Source organism: Oenanthe melanoleuca, chromosome 5, assembly GCF_029582105.1.
Source record: "Oenanthe melanoleuca isolate GR-GAL-2019-014 chromosome 5, OMel1.0, whole genome shotgun sequence".
Lineage (NCBI taxonomy): Eukaryota > Metazoa > Chordata > Aves > Passeriformes > Muscicapidae > Oenanthe > Oenanthe melanoleuca.
The window spans coordinates 14904532-14925172 of NC_079339.1; the positions used below are offsets into that span (position 1 = coordinate 14904532).

At 50.7% G+C, this 20641-nt stretch overlaps 2 protein-coding genes across 2 annotated transcripts in view; one reads left to right on the forward strand and one right to left on the reverse strand.

Annotated features, from left to right (window-relative positions):
• Positions 1-1990: 1990 nt before the first annotated feature.
• On the forward strand, positions 1991-3622 carry PHLDA2 (pleckstrin homology like domain family A member 2). Its single transcript, XM_056492714.1, has 2 exons — positions 1991-2557; positions 3191-3622. Exon 1 carries the CDS (start codon positions 2142-2144, stop codon positions 2538-2540), a length of 399 nt encoding a protein of 132 aa, XP_056348689.1. The 5' UTR covers positions 1991-2141; the 3' UTR covers positions 2541-2557; positions 3191-3622.
• Positions 3623-5010: 1388 nt separating this feature from the next.
• Positions 5011-20641, reverse strand: part of SLC22A18 (solute carrier family 22 member 18) — a 56822-nt gene continuing 41191 nt past the window's right edge. Inside the window, exons 8-10 of the mRNA XM_056493464.1 lie at positions 14136-14237; positions 10268-10388; positions 5011-5305 (exon numbers count right to left, since the gene is read on the reverse strand). Of these exons, the coding sequence (XP_056349439.1) occupies positions 5118-5305; positions 10268-10388; positions 14136-14237 (411 nt within the window). The 3' untranslated portion in view covers positions 5011-5117. The remainder of the gene's footprint in view (positions 5306-10267; positions 10389-14135; positions 14238-20641) is intronic.

Here is a 20641-nt window from a genome sequence, read left to right on the forward strand (position 1 = left end):
CCACTGTGAGCAATATTTTCACTTTTTTTTCTTCTTCTTTTTTTTTTTCCCCCAGCAGTTTTCTATTTTGGCCAGCATTAAGTTTACTGAGGTGACAGCTGGGGGAGGCTTTTAATATTTCAAAATGATGGATAAATGCACAAGAAAAATCACCCAGATGAAAGCAAAAGCAGAAAGACAGAGACCAAAGTGGTCTGCTGACCCTGCATCTACAGATACAAGTTTCATTTAAAAGGAAATTCAGGTTCTTTTACTGGAACTTTTGAAGCAAGGTGTGCACAAACAAGCCAAGTCCTGCAGCCTTTCCACACCAGGAGCCTTCTTCCAGATGTTCCTTGTATACTCCTGACTTTCTGCCTGGGTTTTGTTTTTTTTCCTCTTTTTGAAGTGGAGTCCCATTTCCTGTGCACAAAGACTATTCCCTGTTTCATTCTGGGGCCAAATTGAAAATATCCTTATGATTTCTGCTTAATATCCAGCTCTGCTCCTGGTTGGCTCCAGTTCCCTTATTCTTAGAGGGCCTTTGGGTCAGAAAGTGATTTTACAGAGCAGAGCAGCATCTGCCCTGAAAATGTAGATGTGCAGCCTAATTGTAAATCAAGCCCTTACTGAAACAAAGTAAATCACACTGAAAAGTGGGAAGCAGTGTTGACTCTCAAGGAAAAGCCTGCATCTCTTCACATGCCAGGGCACAACTCCACATCTGTTCTGCAGCCTCTGCCCTACCCCACAAGCAGAGATGACCACTGTGGTCTTCCCAGAGCAATTCCCAGCCCATCCCTCCCTGAAAAGCTCAGTCAAACCACTCCTGGCTCATTCATCAACCCCGGGAGCATCACACAGCCCCCACCTTTTTTCTGACGCTCCCCACAGATGTGCAGGCTGCAGTGAATTGTCAAAGCGTGGCCCTGTACTCCAGATGAGTGATTTGCAGCGGAAATGGGTTTGGCTGCAGCTCTGATTTGTTCCTGGGAAATGGGATTCTGACCCTGCCAATGTCCCTGGGAACGCTGCCAAGCTCTTCAAAGGGGCCAAGCCTTGCTTTGTAACCCCTGGAGTTTGGCTTGCAAACACCTGTAGAGGCACCAGTCATCCCAGGGAGGCGATGGAGGAGAGCAGGGCTCAGAGTCCGAAGGGTGATGCTGCCCATGGTACATACCTGAGCAAACACTGCTGGAGACACAGCGTGAACAAGCTCATTAAGCACAGCCCTGCCCTTGGCTGCAGCATCAAGGCAGTGGTTTGGAAGCTGGATCAGCCCTGTGTCAACTATCGTGAAGGAATGACAAAATGAAAGGTGTGCAAGAGGAAGGGACTGCAGGCTCACACGTGCCTCTTAAATATCACCTCCAGCTGCCACAGCCTTTCCTGCCTTCCCCATGGCGCTGGGCACTGCCCAGGCTATTGCTGTGGTGCCTTCCCTGGAGGAGGGAATGGGATAAACCCAGTGATTGCAGGGGATAAAAATAAGGGGAAGCAGTGTTAATGCAAAACTGGAGAGGTGGGTTGCCCTCGGGAAAGGATGAAGGAAGGGCTGATGGTGATGGTGCAGAGCTGGTGGGATGCAGGGCTCAAATGAAGCTGCTGGGCTTGGCCAGTCCCTGGCTGAGTGTCTTGGGGTGACCAGGGGCTGGACTCAGACCAGCTGTCCATGGGAGATAGCAGAAACCCACCACAGGCTTGGGTCAGACCACGCTGCCCCAGACACAGATGATGCTGTGAAGATGCCCCTAGGCACAGAGCGCTGGGAGCATCCTGTATCCCATCAGGGATCCGGGAGGCGGCAGGAAGCGTTCGGAGGGGCTGTCTCGGATCTCAGCGGCCCCATCCCCGGCGCGGGGGGGCTATCCTTGACGGACAGAGGAAACACGGGTGGGGAGGGGAGCGGGCAGACAGCGCTGGGGGCGGCAGCAGCAGGCTCCGAGCCCCTCCCCGGTGCCGGGAGCCGGTGCGGGCGCTGCGGGGCGGGCGGGAGGCGGGGCGGGAGGGGGCGGCGGGCCGGGCTCCCCGGGGGAGGGAGGCACCGGAAGGCGCCCGGCGCTGATTCATTGCAATAAATTGTTCCCATCGCCGCGCGGCTCGGTCAGCGCCGCCCGAGCAGCAGCAGGAGCAGCAGCCGGAGCCACCGCCGCGGAGCGAGGATGAAGATGCAAGCCGAGGTGATCCGCGAGGGCGAGCTGGAGAAGCGGAGCGACAGCCTGTTCCAGCTGTGGAAGAAGAAGCTGGTGGTGCTGACCAAGGACAGCCTCAGCCTGTTTCCCGACGGGCACAAGCGGGCCAAGGGCAAGGAGCTGGGCTTCGGCTCCATCCTCAAGGTGGACTGCGTGGAGCGCACGGGCAAGTACATCTACTTCACCATCGTCACCAAAGACCGCAAGGAGATTGACTTTCGGTGTCCGGACCAGAGCTGCTGGAACGCCTCCATCACCATGGCCCTCATCGACTTCCAGAACAAGCGGGCCATCCAGGACTTCAAGAGCCGCCAGGAGATGGAGCAGGCGGCGGGCACCCAGGAGCGGCGGCTGGCCCGGGCACCCTGAGCTCCTCCCGCGCCCAGGTGAGCCCGCCCGGCCCTCGGCGCTGCGCTTCGCGGGCTTCTCGCTCCGTCTTTCTCAATTATTTCACTCATTTAAAACAGTTCGGGCAGCCGGACGGGCGGGGGGGGCTCCTGTCCTGAGGGACCCGCTCGGCCCCGGGGGATGCACGGCCACCCCCGACACCGAGCCCCGACACCGCGCCGTGCTGCCCGGCTCTCGGGGAGCGCTGCTCTGGTTTCGGGGAGCGCTGCCCTGCCCTGAGCCATCGCACGGGGCTCTCGGGGGGCGCTGCTCTGGTTTCGGGGAGCGCTGCCCTGCCCTGAGCCATCGCACGGGGCTGTCGGGGAGCGCTGCTCTGGTTTCGGGGAGCCCTGCCCCAGCCCGAGCCATCGCACGGGGCTCGGCCCCTTCTCCGATGCACTGCTGGGAGCCGGGCTTTGCAGCGTGCTGAGAGCACGACACGTGGGGGTGGCGGGGAATAAGAAATAGCACTCGGCAGGCAGTGCTTTCCCCACAGAATCTGATAAAAGATATAAAACCTGTGAAAATGAATGCTTAGTGCTTACTCCCCCTTTAAAGCCCCCCGTTTTTTGCTCCTGTGCCTCGCTCTGCTGCGTGGTTAACTAACCCACTTCCTCTTGCTACCTTTACAGCATACCACTGGATGATAAACCAGATCGAGTGTCTTGGACTGAAATGGGACAGGGTACCAATGAAGGAAAGCAAAGAAGAGAGCTGGAAGCAGCTTGGTTTTCTCCAAGCCCGTTGAGGCTGCTGAGCAAAGAGCCCTGAGCTTTGCCTGAGATGCATAAAGAAAAACCAAAGACTTTCGTACAGGACTTCTAGCAAAGCGTCCACGTGTTTTGAGTGGCACAGCTTTGTGAACTATTATCTTCTATTTATGAGATGCAAGGAAGATTCAATACTGACTGGTGGTGTTAAACACAGTTTAAATTATTTCTAGTATCTATATTTGTATTTATTTTGTTGAATGTCTTTCAGCAGTTACTGGTCTTAATATTGCTTTTGCATTAATGTGTCCATTCCAAATAAATTACTTGAAATGTTCACTTTTTATTACTGTACTCTGGGCTGCAGTAATTTTTGTTGAGGCGTATCTGTGGATATGGCAGTGGTGAAGTGGCATAAAAAGAGTGGGTAAGGCTTGGCTTTTTGGTGCCCTGGACCGGGCAGTGGGAGATGGAGAAAGCCCAGATAACCTGTTTGTGTTTGGCCTTGTCTCCTGACCAGGGAGGGAAAATGTGTTGAGGTTCAGGTCTGGTCAGTGGTAGAGGTAGAAAAGCCTACCACAGCTTGCAGAAGTGCTCTTCTAGAAGCTCTTTCCCATAAAGTCAAGTAATGGCAGCTGCAGAAGGCACAGGAAAATGCTGCTCCCCAGCCCCCATAGCTTAGTGCCGTGCTAAGGCACAAAACTGGATTCTTGGTTTCAGAATGAGAGCACCAATGCTCCATGGATTCCTCAGCTTTGTAGAAAAGCAAGCTGAACTCGCTCTCCTCTCTTCCTTCAGCTCTGCAGTCTCTAGACAGAATTAAATTTCTCCAGAATAACTGAAGAATGGAGGCAGGCTCTTTTCCTATAGCATCTGGACCAAGAAGCTTGGAGAAAAAAATCAGCTGAATTTTTTTTGGATAAAAGTGCTGAATTTTTTTTTTTTTTTTTTTTTGTGAGGCTCAGTTCTCACTGACTAACCTGGGCTTCCTCGAGAGCAGTGCTGAAGCACACAACTCTGGCAGTCAGGACTGTGAGCATAGAGGGCAAAGTACTCACTCCAAACTCGGTCATTTCCAGCAGGTAATCTCCCCAATATCAGCCCAATTCTTGCAGGAGACTTTGTACTAGAGGAAGTTGCGAAGTATGTGATTACATAAGCCTGAAGTAAGAGCAAGACTCAGTACAGGGAGGGGAAAAAACCTGGAAGGAGGGTTGGCCCAGTGTCTGGAAGTGGCAGGGAGGCTCTGGCACGGCAGCCTGGTGTGGCAGGGCTTTGCATCCTCCTTGCTGGCAGCTCGTGCACAGGCAGGGTTGCACATGACTGAGCTGTGGATGTAGCAAACCTCTGGCCACAGCATTTGAAAGCCTTTGGCCTCAGTGCCCCCTCCAACCTGAGAATGCTGGAGATGCATTTAATGCAGCAAAACAATGCTCAAAAGCAGATGTGTTTTACTCCCCATTTTTTCTTGGTAGCGTTTCAGGGCGCTGAAATAAAAGGCCAAAGCAGTGCAAAGACACTGGCTCCTAATCCCTTCAGTTTCAGTGAATCCTAGAAGGAATGCTGCCTGACAACAGCTGAGGGTTGGGGGCTGCTGCCTGCCACGACAGCCACTGCTGTAGGGGGGGAATGGGAGGAACCTGATAGCTCCAAGGGTCCCAGGGCCCCCAGTTGCTCCAGCACAGCTCCAAGACCTTTGCAAACTGATCTGTCCCTTACTCCAGATGAAAATGTTGACAAAATTAAAGGATTGTTCAAATTTTTTTATTCTAGGTTTACAGAATCAAAAATAAAACTCAGGAATTTATTTCTGTGGAAAAAATAAGCAGGTTACTTTCTTGCAAATGCATTATTGGCTTTTCATCTCTCCTAGTGGGATTTTACTCTTCAAGAGGTAAACAAACAAACCTAAATTGACCATTAGCTGTAAATAGCCGAAGGAGGAGACTCCAAATTGTTTATACAAAACTCCACCAATGGTTGGACCCACTGTTCGGGTCAAGGGCTGCACTGAGGCACAAATCCCAAGCATGGCACCTAGGAGAGATGGCAGAGACACACAGGGTGAGAGCAATTCCTGGCATGGAAAAGCAGAGAAGAGCACACAAGATCCCCTTCATCCCTGATGCTGCTCCCCTGCAGTAGCAAATTAGCAAATCACTTCAAATAACTTCTTGCATTAATTCATAGCGGTGCCATTAGGGTTTGCTCTGGTTAGGGACTCCTGCAGGCATGGGGACCAGTTTCCACCAGGAGCCAGCTCAGCCCTTCCCTGAGCAGTCTGGGCAATAGCAGAACTGGCCAAAAGGCAAAGTGGGTGCTCACCACTGCTGTCACCAGGGTCCAGGGAAGCTTTGGCACCAGGAAGTGCTGCTGAGTATCACACCTGTATCACCCTGGCAGGGCTGGTAACTGCTGCATGGGATTAGGGATGGAGAGGTAATTTCTAGGGTCATGTTTGAGCCTTCCTAGCAAATCACACAGGTTCTTCCAATCTCCTAATTACCTGAGTGGGCCCCTCTCCACCCAAGCTACTACTGCATTTATTCTTCAGTCTGAAACAGAGAAAGAGCTCTCCAGCAGGAGTGAGAGGGTTAGGCCTAACTAGGTCTTTAAGAATAAATAAATAAAGCCACAGATAAAGCCAGAACCCCCTAGAGATATTCCCCATCCCCCTTTGCGAGCAGAGCGGATATTTCCATTTGGATGGATGTGAGCCCTCCTCCCGCCGGGCCGGTTCCCCTCCGGCAGCTCTCACATTTGCATCCCTAACAGGAACCCAGCGGCTGGGGAAGCACCTCCACTTTGGCAAAGGCCAGGTTTTTTTTCCACGTGCAGACGGATGGCCAGGACATCCCCTGGGACACAAAGCTGTCCCACACACACCCAGAATGCTCCTTTGTCCTGCAGTCTTTGTTCGGGACAGCTGTCATGTTCAGAGGAGCGGAAAATACCCGGCCAGCTAGCAAATCGTTCTGCAAGCTGGCAGCAAATTCAATAAACTTGTGCTCAGCGCTGAAATGATGTTTGCAATTATTTTTTTAGTAACAGTGTGATTATTTGGGCTGCTGGCATCAGTTTTCCCCTAAGACACAAGCTGAGGTGTGGTCACCACACAGCCGGGAAGGATGAGGAGAATGCAAGAAGTGGAGAAGGAGTGCGATATTGAACGTGGGCAGGCAGGGGGAAATGATCCCCGGCTCCCAGAGAGAGCAGGCAGCCAGGTGTTCGTGTAATGCCGGGCAGCGACTGCTGGGCTTTTATCAGCGTGCTTAAAATACTTGTGCAATGAGCCCAAGCCAAGGGTGTAACCATGTGGAGAGGGAAATCTCCCGGGAAGCGCTGCCGAGTGCTCCTCCCACGCATGGGAACACAAAGGCGATGGGTGGGACCTGGCCTTGACCCTTTGCCAATGGGAACCATCCCACAACCACCTAACTCTCTGGGCAGGTTTTGCAATTATTTTTTCCCCTCTAGGTATTTGAATTAAACTAATTACTACGTGCAATTGCCAAACTGGCTCTTATGATTGGGGAGGCAATTTTTTCCCTTTCCTTTTTTTTTTTTTTTTTTTTTTTTTTTTTTTTTTTTTTCTGGAGCAGAAATCCAACGTCTTAAAAGGCCGGGCTCTCCCTCTGCACTTCTCCCAACATGCTGCTGAGAAAGATAATTTCTGTTTAATGGGCTTAAATTAGATCCCTCAGACGCCCTCGGGCTTTGGGACTTTGTAAATCTCAGCTCCGCAGCGTGGCCGTAGCTCTGTGGCAAAGCTGCACATGTGATAGATCTCATTTAAGGCAAGACCTCTCACTGGGACAAATCACCGTGTCAGCAGAAAATTTCCTGCACTGCTTCGTGCAGCTCTGCCAGCGCACACGCTCCCCTTCTTTGCCGTAGCCATCCCACCTTCTGCACCTCCCCTGCTCTTTCCTCTCCTTCTCCGTGTTTTTTCTGTTCCTTTTTCCCATACCTGGCATGACCCGTGCCGGCTGGGAGCCCATCCTCCCCTCCCATCCCAGCTCTCCTCCGCTCCCGCAGGTTTCAGGGCTGGGTGCTGGCGGCTCTCCAAGGCGGGCGACTCCTTTCCAGCTCACATCCTGTTGCCTCGCTCAGATGATGCTGCTGGCCCAGATCAGCCACACGCCCATGGGGCAATCGCGTTTAACCATTAGGTCACTGTCGCCAGCGGCCGCCTTTGAACCCACGAAGCTCAAGCAAAGCTCAAGCAAAGCTCAAGCAAAGCTGGGGGTTCAGTGCCCCGAGCCCTGCCTGTCTGCAAAGTCTCCTCCTCGGGTTCTGACGCACAAATAGGATCAGGACACACGGGCCCGTTACGCACAGAAGCTCTGCTGGGCTTCCTGCCTCCCTCCCTCAGCAATGGGGGCATCTGTGCAGGAACAAGACCTCCATTCTTGGGGCAGGAGCGGGGCTGACAAGGAGAGCTTGTGTGACTGCAAGTCCCCCTGGGCTCCGGGCTGCCCTCCCACCAGCTCACGCGTCCAGCTGAGCAGCACGTGTTTGTGGGGCTGAATTTTCTCTTCCTGCCTTTGAAGATGAAGCGAAGAGGGAAAAAAAAAATAAAAATAAAAGGGAAACTAATTAAATAATTTCGGCTACCTTTGCTTCTGCGCAAAGCCTGAGCTTTGAGAGCGAGCAAAGAGCAAGCGCCAAACCCATCAGCCTTGGGAGGAAGTGACCTTGGATGGGATCTAAAGCAGGCTGATGGGTGCAGGGATGGTGCTGGTGCTGCTCCCTTTCCGAGACGCCTGTTTAAAATGCAAGGGCGGGTGACTCAGTGACTAGCAAGGGCGGACAGCCTACACTCCTGCAACGCCCCATCCATCCCAGCCCGTGCTGAGATGGACACCTGAGCTCAGCCCAAACTCCTCAGAAAGCCTTTTCCTGACCCAAGGAAAAACCTCCGTGGGTTCTACAGGCCAGAAGCTGACCAAAACCATCAGGAAAAGACAGCAGCAAGGCTCAGAAGTGATGCTTCCAAGGACAAATTCTCAACGTGTGATCTCCCAGCATTAGCTAAAAGCTGTTGCAAGCGAGTGCTGAGATTTTCAACACAGCAACAGCAAAGCTTTTCCATAAAACCAGATTTCCACGCTCTCAGTGAGGGATTCTAAAGCGCCGCCAAAAGCCTCTGTGTGCAGAGCAGGGAGCATCCCTCAGTGCTGTATGGGTGGAGCAGCCCTTTCGGGGTGCCACCCACGGCCTGGGATGGATGGCAGGCATTTGGATGGCTGCATTTCTCTGCGAGACACCCACGCAGCCCCTGCTGCAGCTGCTGTGGAAGGGCAGCCTGCCGGCTCTGCTGTGTCAGGCATTCCTGCCTTCGCCCCGGCCCCTGCCAGCGTGCATCCAAAACAAGCACGGGACCATTAGCACCTCTTCCCCCAGAAATACTGTGGGGAAACGACACTGTTAGAAAGGTGAAGGCCAGGGAGAAGTGGCAGAGACAAGGTTTGCCCACAGTGCCACAGTGCTCTGTGCCAGAGCATCCCTCTGTGATATGCCCAGTTTGGAGCCAGCTGTAACTCTGCATTTAATAGCACTTGGCATGACATCAGCCCAGGGTGGATAGGCAGGCAAAAGCCCTCAGTAGTTCACGGCATCCCCTGATGACCTGCAACCTGCTCCTGAGCATCTGCACAGCTCTGCAGACTGCCTCCATCCTGCCCTGCAATCCCTGCCTGCCATGGGGAGACCATCCATCCTGCCAGCACGGGCTGGCCTAACAACATATGCAACAGGGAGCAGGGTGAGGCAACTAAACCCATTTTCCTCTCTGACCAAAGCTTGCCTCCGGGCCCTAGAAGCTAAGCACTTCTCTGGTTTTCCTCACAAAACCCCTTTGAGAAGAGCCTGGATGAATTCCAACTTGGTTGTATGTCCCAAAGCTGCTTGGTGCCCTTCCGCCCTGGCTCTCCCTCACATGAACATTGCTCCCAGTCATGAAGCAGCAAATTTTCTTCCTGGCTGAGCAGAGGGGCTGAGACTCTTCCCAGGGAGGTGAAGGCTGGGGATAATCTGGCAGGTAGAAATATCCCACTTGAAAATCAGAGTCTCCCAGCATTTGTAGGAGATGTAGAGGCTCAGCTCTACAAATAAACTTCTGAAGTGATTTTCAGAAAAGTTCTTCACCCAGAAGCTTCTCAAAAGTGCTTTATAAACTTCACTAATGGGCTGTGCAAACTACAGCTCTCATTCTTGGTAGGGTCTGCACAGAGGTACCTGCTCAGACAGCTGCTAGGAAAGATGAGGGATGCAGACTGGCATCCCAGAAAGCCTCAGCTAAAGCAGAGACACTCTTGGGTTCCTGCTCTGGGAGCAAACCCTGAAAGAGCTTGAGCAAAAGACATCAAACCAGGTTAAGCCAGCTCCATCCCTGCACAAACTCAGCCAGGCTCCCGTGACAATAATGTAGGCATATTTCCAGAACTAAAGCCCCAGGTATAAAGATGTGTCTACCACTGCTGTCTTGCACAGAGAAATACAGGAACTCTGACTGAAACAAGGCCAAAACATAGAGAAGGGGCATTTATTGCATCAGCAAGCATGTTTGCAAAGAGTAATCCAGAATGCCCTCCTGAGATACCCTAAGTGAAAAGGGGTGAACAAGCAGCCCTCTCTGACTCTGCTACAGTAGAAGAGAAGTGTTTTTTGGTTTTTTTAAACATACCTTGGCTTTCCACGGAAAAGAGATTTTAGAAAGCCTTCTCTTTCTGTGCCCACCATCATGGATGTCAGCAGGCAGCACAGGACTGGGAGCACTGGGATTGTGGGATCCCACTGGGTCGTGGGATGCTTGCTCAAGGCTGTTCAAGTCCATCAGTCCCACCAGTCCTGTTCATCTGCTCTGCCAACACTCATCATGTGCCCAGCCAGGTCTGGGTGTTCACCCAGCGCTCCAGAGCTGTGCTGGGAGCTGGGAAGTGCCCACTGGACTCAGAAGTGAGCAAACACCAGCCTGGCCGCTTTGATGAGTCTTACCCGTGTCGGAGGAGGGCACAGCCTTGGTGAGGATGCTGTCAGTGATGGTGGCCAGCATGCTGAAGGCAAACACCAGCGGCACGGCGACGATGCAGTAATGCCACACAGTCCTCATCAGGGCCTGAGGGACAGGACACAACAGATCACTAAAGAGCACAAGCAGTGACTCTGTGGCAAGAAACAACCTGGAGGAAAATCACAAGTCAAAGCCATGACTTAGGGAAATGGTGGGAGCCACAAATGATCCGTGGTGGTGCAGCTTGGGCCGTTGTGGGGTCTGTCACAGCCTGCCCTTTGTCTGCACTGAATTATTCCAAGCATGCAGAGCAAACGATACCCTACAATCTGGCAGCACGTTTCCCCGGCACTGCTGTGGGTATTTTTAGCATCTGGGAATTAGTGACGTCCCTGCACCCTTCCCCCTGTCTTCTGTCTTCTGTCCAACTCCCGAGGAAATGTTGAACAGCAGATGTATGTGGTGTACTTCAGGAAGCTTCCATTACTTATACAAAACAGCCTAGAGAAGGCTTTTTGGTTCATTATCATAAATAATTAAAACTAAACCGAGCCTGTCAAAAGAAATGAGCACGGTGCATTATGTAACACCGTACCTTTGGGATTTCTAATCCTGTTCTGCTGCTTCCCTGCTAATAAATTCACCAAATTCACTAATCTGGAATAGGTCTTCTGGCCATGAGTGCACATTAGTGAGCATAATTAGGGAGAGTAATGATTCTGTTATTGCACATATTCTTAGCAGAGACATCCCTCCAGCTGTTTAATGCTGAAACAAAAGCGGTGAGGCTCCCTAAGCTGTGGGGCTGGAGCGGCTCCCAGCTCATTCACAAGCCCTGCTGGTCAAATGAATGGATTTCTCTGGGGCATGGAAAGGAAATTCCCCCTTTATTGCAAGTCTCCTGCCCTAACCCATGTCTCAAGGTGTGTTATTGTGGCTGGAAAATATTTCTGTCACTGGTTTAGCCAGAAGTTTCATTCTCTGGAGTTCTCTGTCCTAAGATCTGGTCCCTGCCTCTCGGCTACAGAAGATGGAGGAGCCCAGAGACATTGCACATTAATGACTTGGAAATGTTGAGGTTTATTCCTAGTTCCCCTCTGGAGTCACATACAGCCAGGTTTTTCTCCTCAAAGGGGCTCTTTGCCTACATTTTGGCTAAGATCTAGGCACTTCTGATTAAGGAACCAGAGAACAAAGACAGAGGAACAGGTATTTGGTACATAAACAAAAGCAAGGAGAATAATTCCTTGCTAGGGCAAATGTCATTGCAGGACAACATTGTGGAGCTCATAGAAAAAATCAATTTTAATCCCTCCTGCTTTGTACAGACTCTCATGGGCTGGAGCAAGTGAGCAGAAAAGAGCAGAGGCATATCTGTGTCTCCTGTAAAACAAGGGGAAATGGCTCCTCACTTCCCTGGGGCTAAGGAAGAACCGAGCCAGGCAAAAGCCAGTCCTTGCTACTCCTCAGCTGCTGGGTGGTGAGTAGTTTTTTATGAGGTGAGCAGATCTGAAAGCATTTTTTAGGTGAGAGGCAGAACCAAGAGTCTCAGCAGACAACTTGAAAAGCAAATGCCTGGGAAATGCAGGCAGTGAGGCAGGATGAGGTACAGCCGTGCCTTCAGACAAAGGGAAAAAACTTCCCCATCGCAACTGCCAAGCCCTCCTACAGCCCTGCCCACGCTCTCCCAGCTCCCATCTGCACATCAGACTCTGCTTCTTCCCTCCTCTCTTTATCCAGGTGTTATTGCTGAGCTCCCAGCCCACTCCTTCCCTTCTCCAGCTGCCTGTTGCTGGGAACATCCTGCAGCCTCTTCCCAGCTGCAGTGCTGTCTGTCTGCTGCTGTTGTGCCAGCCTTCCAAAAACCCTTCAGCCCACCTCCCCTCCCTGTGATATCAGGATGGGTCCTGGGGTGCCTTTCATTAACAGCTAGCCTTTCTCCTCACTTCCCTCCTTCGGGGAGGGGAACTGCTGCATTTGGAGGCCACATGCTGCAAGGGCACAGCAGGTGGGACGCTCCTCCACCAGCAGCTGTGAAGGATTAAAAGCTTCACCCAGTAACTTCTGCACGTGGGGCTGCTGCTGTGACAGCACTCATCCCCTCTGAGACAGAAAGCCACCCCAGAAGCGGATGTTTTCTTGGCAGCCACTTGGACAGAGCCCTTTTTAACAAGGCAAGGTCCCGGGCAAGGGGGATTGCAGCTGCATTTGCCTATGAATAGTCCTCATGGGAAGTCACTGCTGACCCTGGTCCCCAGGCCCGTGCTGTCAGGATGTCCACAGCCCTCCGGGCTTGGCATAATTACTGACTCTAAGAGGATTTCCCTTCCTGGCTCCTGTTCTCCTCCCTGTGCAGCCAGTGTGAGCCTCCCTGCCCTGGGACATCTGTGCTGCCCCGTGTGCCCCTCCGCTGCCATCAAGGCTTTCTCTCCTACCTCCACCTGACTCCAGCCTTCCCTGGAGGTCAGTGAGACCTCAGTGCACAAAAGCCATATAATTCTTGTTGTTGCTCTGCCTGATGCCCATGGGACTGGGCTTCAGCACAGCACAGTCCCAGCAGCACCTGCCCTGCACCTGGCTGGGGGTGCTCATGTCTCCAGACAGGCCAGGTCCACCTTGGTCCCACCTAACTGCTCCCACCCATGACCAAAAAACAATGGGGAAACCTTCAAAGTCCTTCCCAGGCCATGCTCAGGAGCATCAAGCTCTGTGCAGATGTCCCATGTTAGGGGAGGCATATTGATTTCAGCCAAAAGTGCAGGACACCAATGGGAAGAGACCCTTCCTGAGCATTCTACACCTGACAGAATCCCTGGGAGCCTCAGAAACCCCAGGGAGAGGGACCATGTTTCACCTGCAGAGCCAATCCTAGATCTGCACCCATCCTCCCTGTGCAGCCTCATCTCAGACACGATTTAGGCTCAGATTAGCTAAGGTGTGTAGGTGCCTCCTCTCATCCATGCAGCTGGGAACCACAAACCTCAACACCCTGCAGGACTTGGCCCTGACCTCCCCTGGCTGTGGTATGGTTGTGGGAATGGCACTCATCCTACCTGCAGCACTGGGAGCACCAGTGCCCTGGCAGCAAGGCTCAAGGCCAAATCCTGCAGGGAATGCTGAAAGGCTGATGCAGCTCCACTGTCCTTTGGGTCCACTGCACTGATGGGGACTGTGAACACCTTTCCTCCTTCCCCATGGCCTGGGCAGAGCTATCAGTGTTCTGAACATGGCTTATCTGAGCAAACACAGTTCCCAGCAGAGTGACCTACATCCACTCAGTTTTCCAATTGCTGTTTGAGATCGGCATCAACCATCTCCCACGTGGGAGATGTTAGCCAGCAGCAGCTAACATCACTTATCCCAAACAGAGCAACAAAATCACTGCCTTGCTACCCCCTTCCCCAAATACTCTCACCTTGGGGGATCAGACAACAATACAGCTGCAGAAGGAGAGTGCACAACCTCTGCTGTCTCACTGCAATGTACAACTGCAATGATTTTTCCCCACCGCAATCTTCATTTACTTTCTGGGTAGTCCAGGAAATGCAGTCGCTGACAAGACCAGGCCAGGATTCCTGTGCAAATCCGGTGACTCAGGAGGGACTTAGCAAGTTTCAGTGCAAGATTAATATATTTTCTAATCCCCATAACTATTACTCACACTCTTTATCACGGCTTGGCGCAATGCTGACGTTGAGCGCGGCTCTGTTTGCGCAGAGGCCCAGGAGGGCTGGTTTTCCCTGCCCTGCAGACCACCCAAGAGGTGGCACTTCCAGGGGCAGAGCCCTCAGCTCTTGTGTCACTGCCTGGGACATTTTTAAAGGCACTGTGGGTGATTTCCCATGGCCTTACCATGCCTAGGCCCACGCCGGCGAAGACGAAGACGCTGAGTCTGAGCAGGGTCATCTCTGTGCAGTGACTAGCCAGCTTCCCAACCACCAAACCCTGGACAACCTGGCAAAGGAACACACAAGCACCATCAAGCCTGACAGAACATAATCATTTAAACAGACTCAAAAGGGAATTGCTGCTTTCTTCAAGAAAACAGGTTCTTCCATCAGGGTTTGCTTATCAAAAAAGGACCTCACAGTTAATGACTGGAAGGTGGGATCCATTATTTCAAGTGTTCTGCCTTCTAGGGAGAGATCCATCCCATCAGCTGGAAGCTTTACTCAGGGTGCATGCCTGAGTTTACCATCACTGCCTACTCAGCAGCAGTGACTGAAACTTTCTAAAATCGCTTGCAGATACAACTTGTGGTGTGTTTGTGAAATACAGTTAATATCACGGTCTTCATTCTTGGCAAGTCCTCTCAAAGAAAAACTGTACATCTGTAAGCAAAGGAGGAAAATGCCTGTACCTTCTCTTGCCATTATTTTAAACTATAAATATACAAATTGGGTGGTTCATCATTTTTAGGCGGGAAGCAAGTATGACGGAGATGCTAATATCCAATCCCAGCAGAACACCAGATGTAAAGGATGGGGAACTGGTTCTACAGATTTTAAACAAAAACTAAGGGGGAGGGAGAGGGAAGGAAGAGCAAAATATTGAAATCCCAGACATTATTTGACTTTTCCAGCACTTTGCAAGTGCTGGATGTGTAAGGATTCCCTCTTTTATTTTTCTGTTCAGCATCTCCCATACTTCAGGTGAACCTGGCCCAAGTGGACATGAGAGGAGAGAGGCTGGAAGAGATCATGGTTAAAAAGTCACACTGACTGCAATACAGATAAGAGACAGACAGGAATCTACTGAGTTTTCCCTGCCTTGAAAGGGTTTGTTTGATCCAAATGAAAACCCCTCTGACTTGAAAGAAGAGCTCTAGTTCAAAATGCTTTGTTTGGTGTCTTTGGTGGGCTTTGTTTCTGTGGCAGTCCATCCTGGAGAAAACTCCAGTGGTCTGCTTTGACCAGGAATGACACTACACTACACTCAACCTTGTTGTGTTGGAAACCCAAAGTCAGCTGAAAGGAAATGAGTGCAAAATAAATGAGAAAGTAAGTAAGCTGTTAAGCAGAAAGGAAATGTTAATCTATAATAACAAGTCAAAAAAAAAAAAAAAAAAACCAATAAGAAAGGGCAAATAGAAATAGAGTCAAAATGAAGTTGACATGAAGAACAATAGCTACAAAATTAATATATTTCCAACAGCATACAACTGAATGGAAAACCATCAAAATGCAACCCTTCACTTTTCCTCAGAGCACAAAGGATTTTTGACACGAGGGCACATCACACCAAGAAGACATTCTGGCTCCTGCCTGTCCTTTTTTGCCATTGTCCCTTTCTTTGGCCAGGGCTGGAGAGCTTGGCTCACGAGTGCCCAGCTGCCGTGTGACACTGGCACAGCTCTGCGTGTCCTTCCCCGGCCATGTCACCTGCCAAGTGGCCTCCGGGTGGACCTGCAGTGGCAGAGGCTTGGACAATGCCTAGGGTGACCTGAGCCATCCTGACCAAAAGCCCTGCCATGAGAGGAGGCTGATTGATACCAGCCCCAGCAGCTCCACTCCGGGGGTGGGTGGGGAAGCCACCGAGCGACGCTCCATTAAGCTGAGTGATCCAAAAAGGGAGAATCATCATTAACTTTTTGCAACTTCCCAGTCCCTCCTACAGCCGGGGCTGTGCTGAGTCACATGGGATGGGGGCTGAGCCTTGTCACAGGGCAGGGATTGACTCAAGGGCGGCATCACCCGAACCCCAGTTTGGCTCTGCTGAGCCATTGGAGGAAAGGAAACATTTCCCAATTTGCCCAGACTTGAATGGCATATTTTATTGGGATGCAGTGTGCAGGCACAGCCCAGTCCCTGCCCTGCTTTGAGTCATTAGGGTATATCATCAGCAACATCCCTGGTGTGATGGCCACGGGAGTGGCACCCCAAAAACGTGTCCATCACTGCACATGAGCCCCTGAGTGAAGGCAGCAGGCACCACTGCAGCAGAGACAGGCTCTGAGCAGCAGGACCTGGAGAGGTGCAGAATGAGCTGTCCTTAGTCAGCAGAGCAGAGGGATGGCCCCCGTGCCAGTGCTGCCATTCCCCATGGGCATTCCCACCACCTGGGCTGTGGCAATAAAAGTGCAAGGTAAAACATCACTGCTGAATCAACCAGCTTGGCAAGGGGATATTTCCAAGGGCAAGAATGAGCCCAAGTCACCTGCTTTCCCCTTGGGGCTGGGCAGCAATCCTGAGCTGGTGCAGTCCCCCCATGGGCTCTCTGGGCTGCCTCCTTCCTCCCCAGCACGGGCACTGCTGATCCAGCCGTTAGTCCCAGGCAGGCATGGCCCATCATCTGATTTTGGACACACAGCCTTGATTTAGGTGCTAGATAGTATTTCCAGCCACCAGTAACTCTGACCTCACTTTCAAGTCTGAATTCAGACCTGAAAATCCATTACTTCCAGTTGCAATTTTCCCTGAGCCCAGAGCCCCTGGGCTGGCATGAGCAGCACCCACCTGCACAGGCACAGCTGGGAAGGTGAAAGGTGGTTCCTGTGCACTCTCCCATGGAAGATTCTGAACATGGTTTACCAGGAGATAGCGGGGACAGCCCAGGTGACTTGGCCATCACCACTCCCATGGACAAGCTCTGGTAGCTGATAAATGGAATTTATCCTTATTTTTATTCTTACTGGTGTGTTCTGGGCTTTCTCCTTGCACATAAACTCCCCTTGAGATTGACTTTGATGGGCCTTACCCTCCTGCATTTCATTTTGCCTGGGTGCTGCTTGCCTTTGTAACCTGACCTCCTTTGAAGTCGGGGAAGAGCCAGTGTACCTGGCTGGAATGCCTTCTGCCATCAATAAACAAAAGAGAGAGGAAATTGTTTGCAAGTGAAATAACAGGCACTGCCTGTGGCTGTGTACATATGTCACAGGAAAAACCAACTCATCTTTTTTTCCTCCCCCCTCTCCTTCTTTAAAGGCAAATAAGTCTCCCAATAGATGCATAAGAACAGCCAAATCTCTGTTCATCATTTTCTGGATTCACCAAGCTGGGTATTTGTTACACTAGTCCAGCAAATCACATGGAAAAATACTCTCTTGCCTCTATCCCTGCATTTGGTTTCTGGGAAAACAGCTGCTCCCTTTTGCTCAGAAAGGCCAATTACCCATTTGACTGTTAACCTCTAGCAAATTTCAGGAACCCCTTGTAGGATGGAAAAAACTGTTTGTGTTTGAAAGTCCAAGGTGCCAGTTTTTGGAAGACTTTTGAAGTACCAGCCTTGCTGCTGAGCTGACTGGCACCTGCAAGAAGCTGGCCTCCCCTGTGGAGATTAGAGGAGCTCTGCAGATGCTAAGCTGGTCCTCTGTGCTCAGAGGACATGGCACTGCTGCTAAAGACTCTTCCATCACCGACTGATGGAAACCAACAAAATAAGCTCCTTTCACCCAACAGCTTGGAAATGAGCTGAGAAGGTTGGGAGGCAGACCCAGCAGGCCAGATAAGCTGGTACAGCCCAGAGAAGATGCAGGGCCCCATCCCTAGCAGAGATAGCATGATTCACATCAGAAGCAGCCTCCCACGCCCTGGACCCGTATGTCTCCTTTGAAATTGTGCCAGCTGGCAGTTCCCAGGCTGCACAGGGACCTGCTGGGGCAACCACGGGGGTCAGACCATGGGGCTGCCCTGCACAGCCCGTGCTGGGGGAAAAGGAGCTGCTCCAGTGACAGCCACGCCTGGAATCACCCGAGTGCTTCGGGTCCTGTGGAGGAGCAGCGCTGGAAGGAGGGTGATGTGAGCACCAAACTGCTGAAGGCAGCACTTTGCCAAACAGGGGAAGAGGATGGTGTGTTTTGCAAACCCCAGCCTAATCGTTTTCTTTCCCCCTCCAACCCACCCCCCTGCACAGATATAAATCCTTCAAAGCGAGGAAACTGGAGAACTTGCTGTTTGTTGTTGCGAGGTCCTTTCACTCAGTGGGTTTTCCCCTTAGGCATACCTGGCTGTAATTAAATCCCCAGCTCTTTAATCATCTCTTTTGCTGTGCAGGGAAAAAAAAAAAAAGAGAGAGGGACAGACTGGTGATAAGATGATACGCAATGTAAATCTCTCCTCCAGGAATCTCTCTCATCTTTTCAGGATCACTCCGTACCAACTTGTCCCTCCAGAAGCTGCACAGCTAGAGGTGGAGTTTGTATAACAATACAAATTTAAATGCAGTAAATAGAACAGATGTCTTATGATTTCTTGATCCTCAGGGTTATAAATATCTACCCTTTAGTCCCACCCAGAGTTTTGTTTGGTGCATTTTGCTTTGGGTTTGGTTTTTTTTTGAGAAAAAGTTCTTAAAGGAAAGTTTCCCCCACCCCCTCCCCTGGTTTGAAATCTAAGCATCAGATATGACTTGAGATATCAACCAGGGACTCCTGATATTTCACCTGCCTAATCCTCCAGCAGCATTTTCCAAGCCACATACTACATCTGGAAGATCTCCATGCTATCACACTTGCAAATTCCAAAAAAAAAAAAAAAAAAGGCTAGCCTCCTTTCTGCCCATACTCAAAATTAAATTATTTTAAACCATTATGAAATAAATTATTCTCTGGAGGGAGACTGAATGGCATTTCACACTGCTAGGCATCCACTATGAGGGAAATTTCATTTGCAAGGCTTCTCAGATGAGAGGACTGTAGAAGCCCAGGCCTGGAGGACAGAGGGATAGTGTCCCTGATGGGCTCTCATAACTCTTGCCTGGAGACCTAGCAGGGATCAGATAAAGATGCTTCAAGCACTTGATGAGCAAGGGGATCTCTGCAGTGCAGGCTGCCTGGTGCAGAGGCAGCTCTCCTGCTGTCTGCCTTCCTCTCCTCATTTCTTTATCTCCCACATGACTTCTCTTCACCTGGCACAGTCCCAGCTCATCAGACAGCCCCACACTTCCAGGGTGCTTCAGGAATCCCTGCAGAGACCTGGATTGCTTGAACTGCCCCCATGTGCTATTTCCATTTCCCCATCAGGTCATAATCCATTTTCTAAGCCACAACACTGTTTCCTCATCAGACAGTTCTCTGTCTCAGTGCTGTCCTTTGTCCAATGCCTTCTCACACCCCCTTTTCTGACCTTGCCTGGCTGTGTCCTGACCCAGACACGAGCCCCCTTCCCACCCTCCCTGCACTTCAACCTGCCCCACACTTTCCTGTATCCCCTGCTGTTTGTTAGATGATGCTCACCACAGGATGAGGTGAGGCTGAGGAGCTCTGGATGGGATCCCTCAGGTGATGCCTGAATTAGTGGTGTGTCTAAGCTAACAGCCTCCAAGAAGGGCAAACACCTCACCTCCTGCAGGGTCTGTGTTTCTGTGCTGATTCCCCATGCAAAGGGCTGTTTGAGATAGAAATGACAAATTGCCTATCTAAAATAAGGTGGACTGACTCAAAGCCTCTCAACTAGGTACTTTGCAGCTGGCTTGAATGAGAGGAATGAGGAGAAACAGATTCTTACAGTGCATTGGCCACTTCTCACCACAGCAGGTCAAATGAGGTTGGGAAGCTGAAAAACTAGATTAAGCAATTGGAGCATAATATCCTTGGGGTGGGAGAGGAAGGCAGGAAGACACCATCACTATTTGAGTCATCCTGGGATTGCTGATCAGGCTGGGAAAGGGAGCTGCAACATTGCCTTCTGTAAGAGGAATATGTAAGTTTTGAGAATATTTAATTTTAAAAATAGAAACTACCATGACACAATTAACGGCGTCTCCCTTAATTTCTTTGAGGTCCCCTTCCAGCTATAAAAGTCCTTAAACTCTATATTTTTCAAGTCCAGGAAGAGATGTAAACATGGGGGACAGGTTTCCTCTAACAGGAGAGCTCAGGGCAAGTCGGATGGGAAAATCCTCACAATGCTTTACTGACAGGCAAACTAAATAAAAAAATAATCAAAGCTGAGTATCTGGTTTGATGAAATTCACTGAAAATTACATTATATTCCCTATGAATAAAGCTATCATTTACTCAGTGAAGTGGGGAAGCCAGTCAGCAGATATTAATCATCATATCAGCAGATATTAATCATCATTCACCTACCCAGATTGGTGGAATTCACTTGCACCTTAATCTGCATTTGTATCTCAGCAGTATCAATTCACTGTACAGCAGAAACAAATGCACCTGAGATTCCAGCTTAGGCAACACAAGCAGCTCTGGGGCTCAGCAGGACAGAGCCAGCACACTTCTGTTCCCTGCCTGCTACAGCAACCTGTTCAAACAGAAAGCAGCCATAAAACATTAACCCAGACACCATCTGCAAGAGATATCCTTGGGTGGCTCTAGACAGATACCTGAAAGTAAAGAAAGGAATTCTAATGTTTTAAAATAATTTAAAAGCCAGAGAGTGAGAGTTTAATTTGGTCCAGTT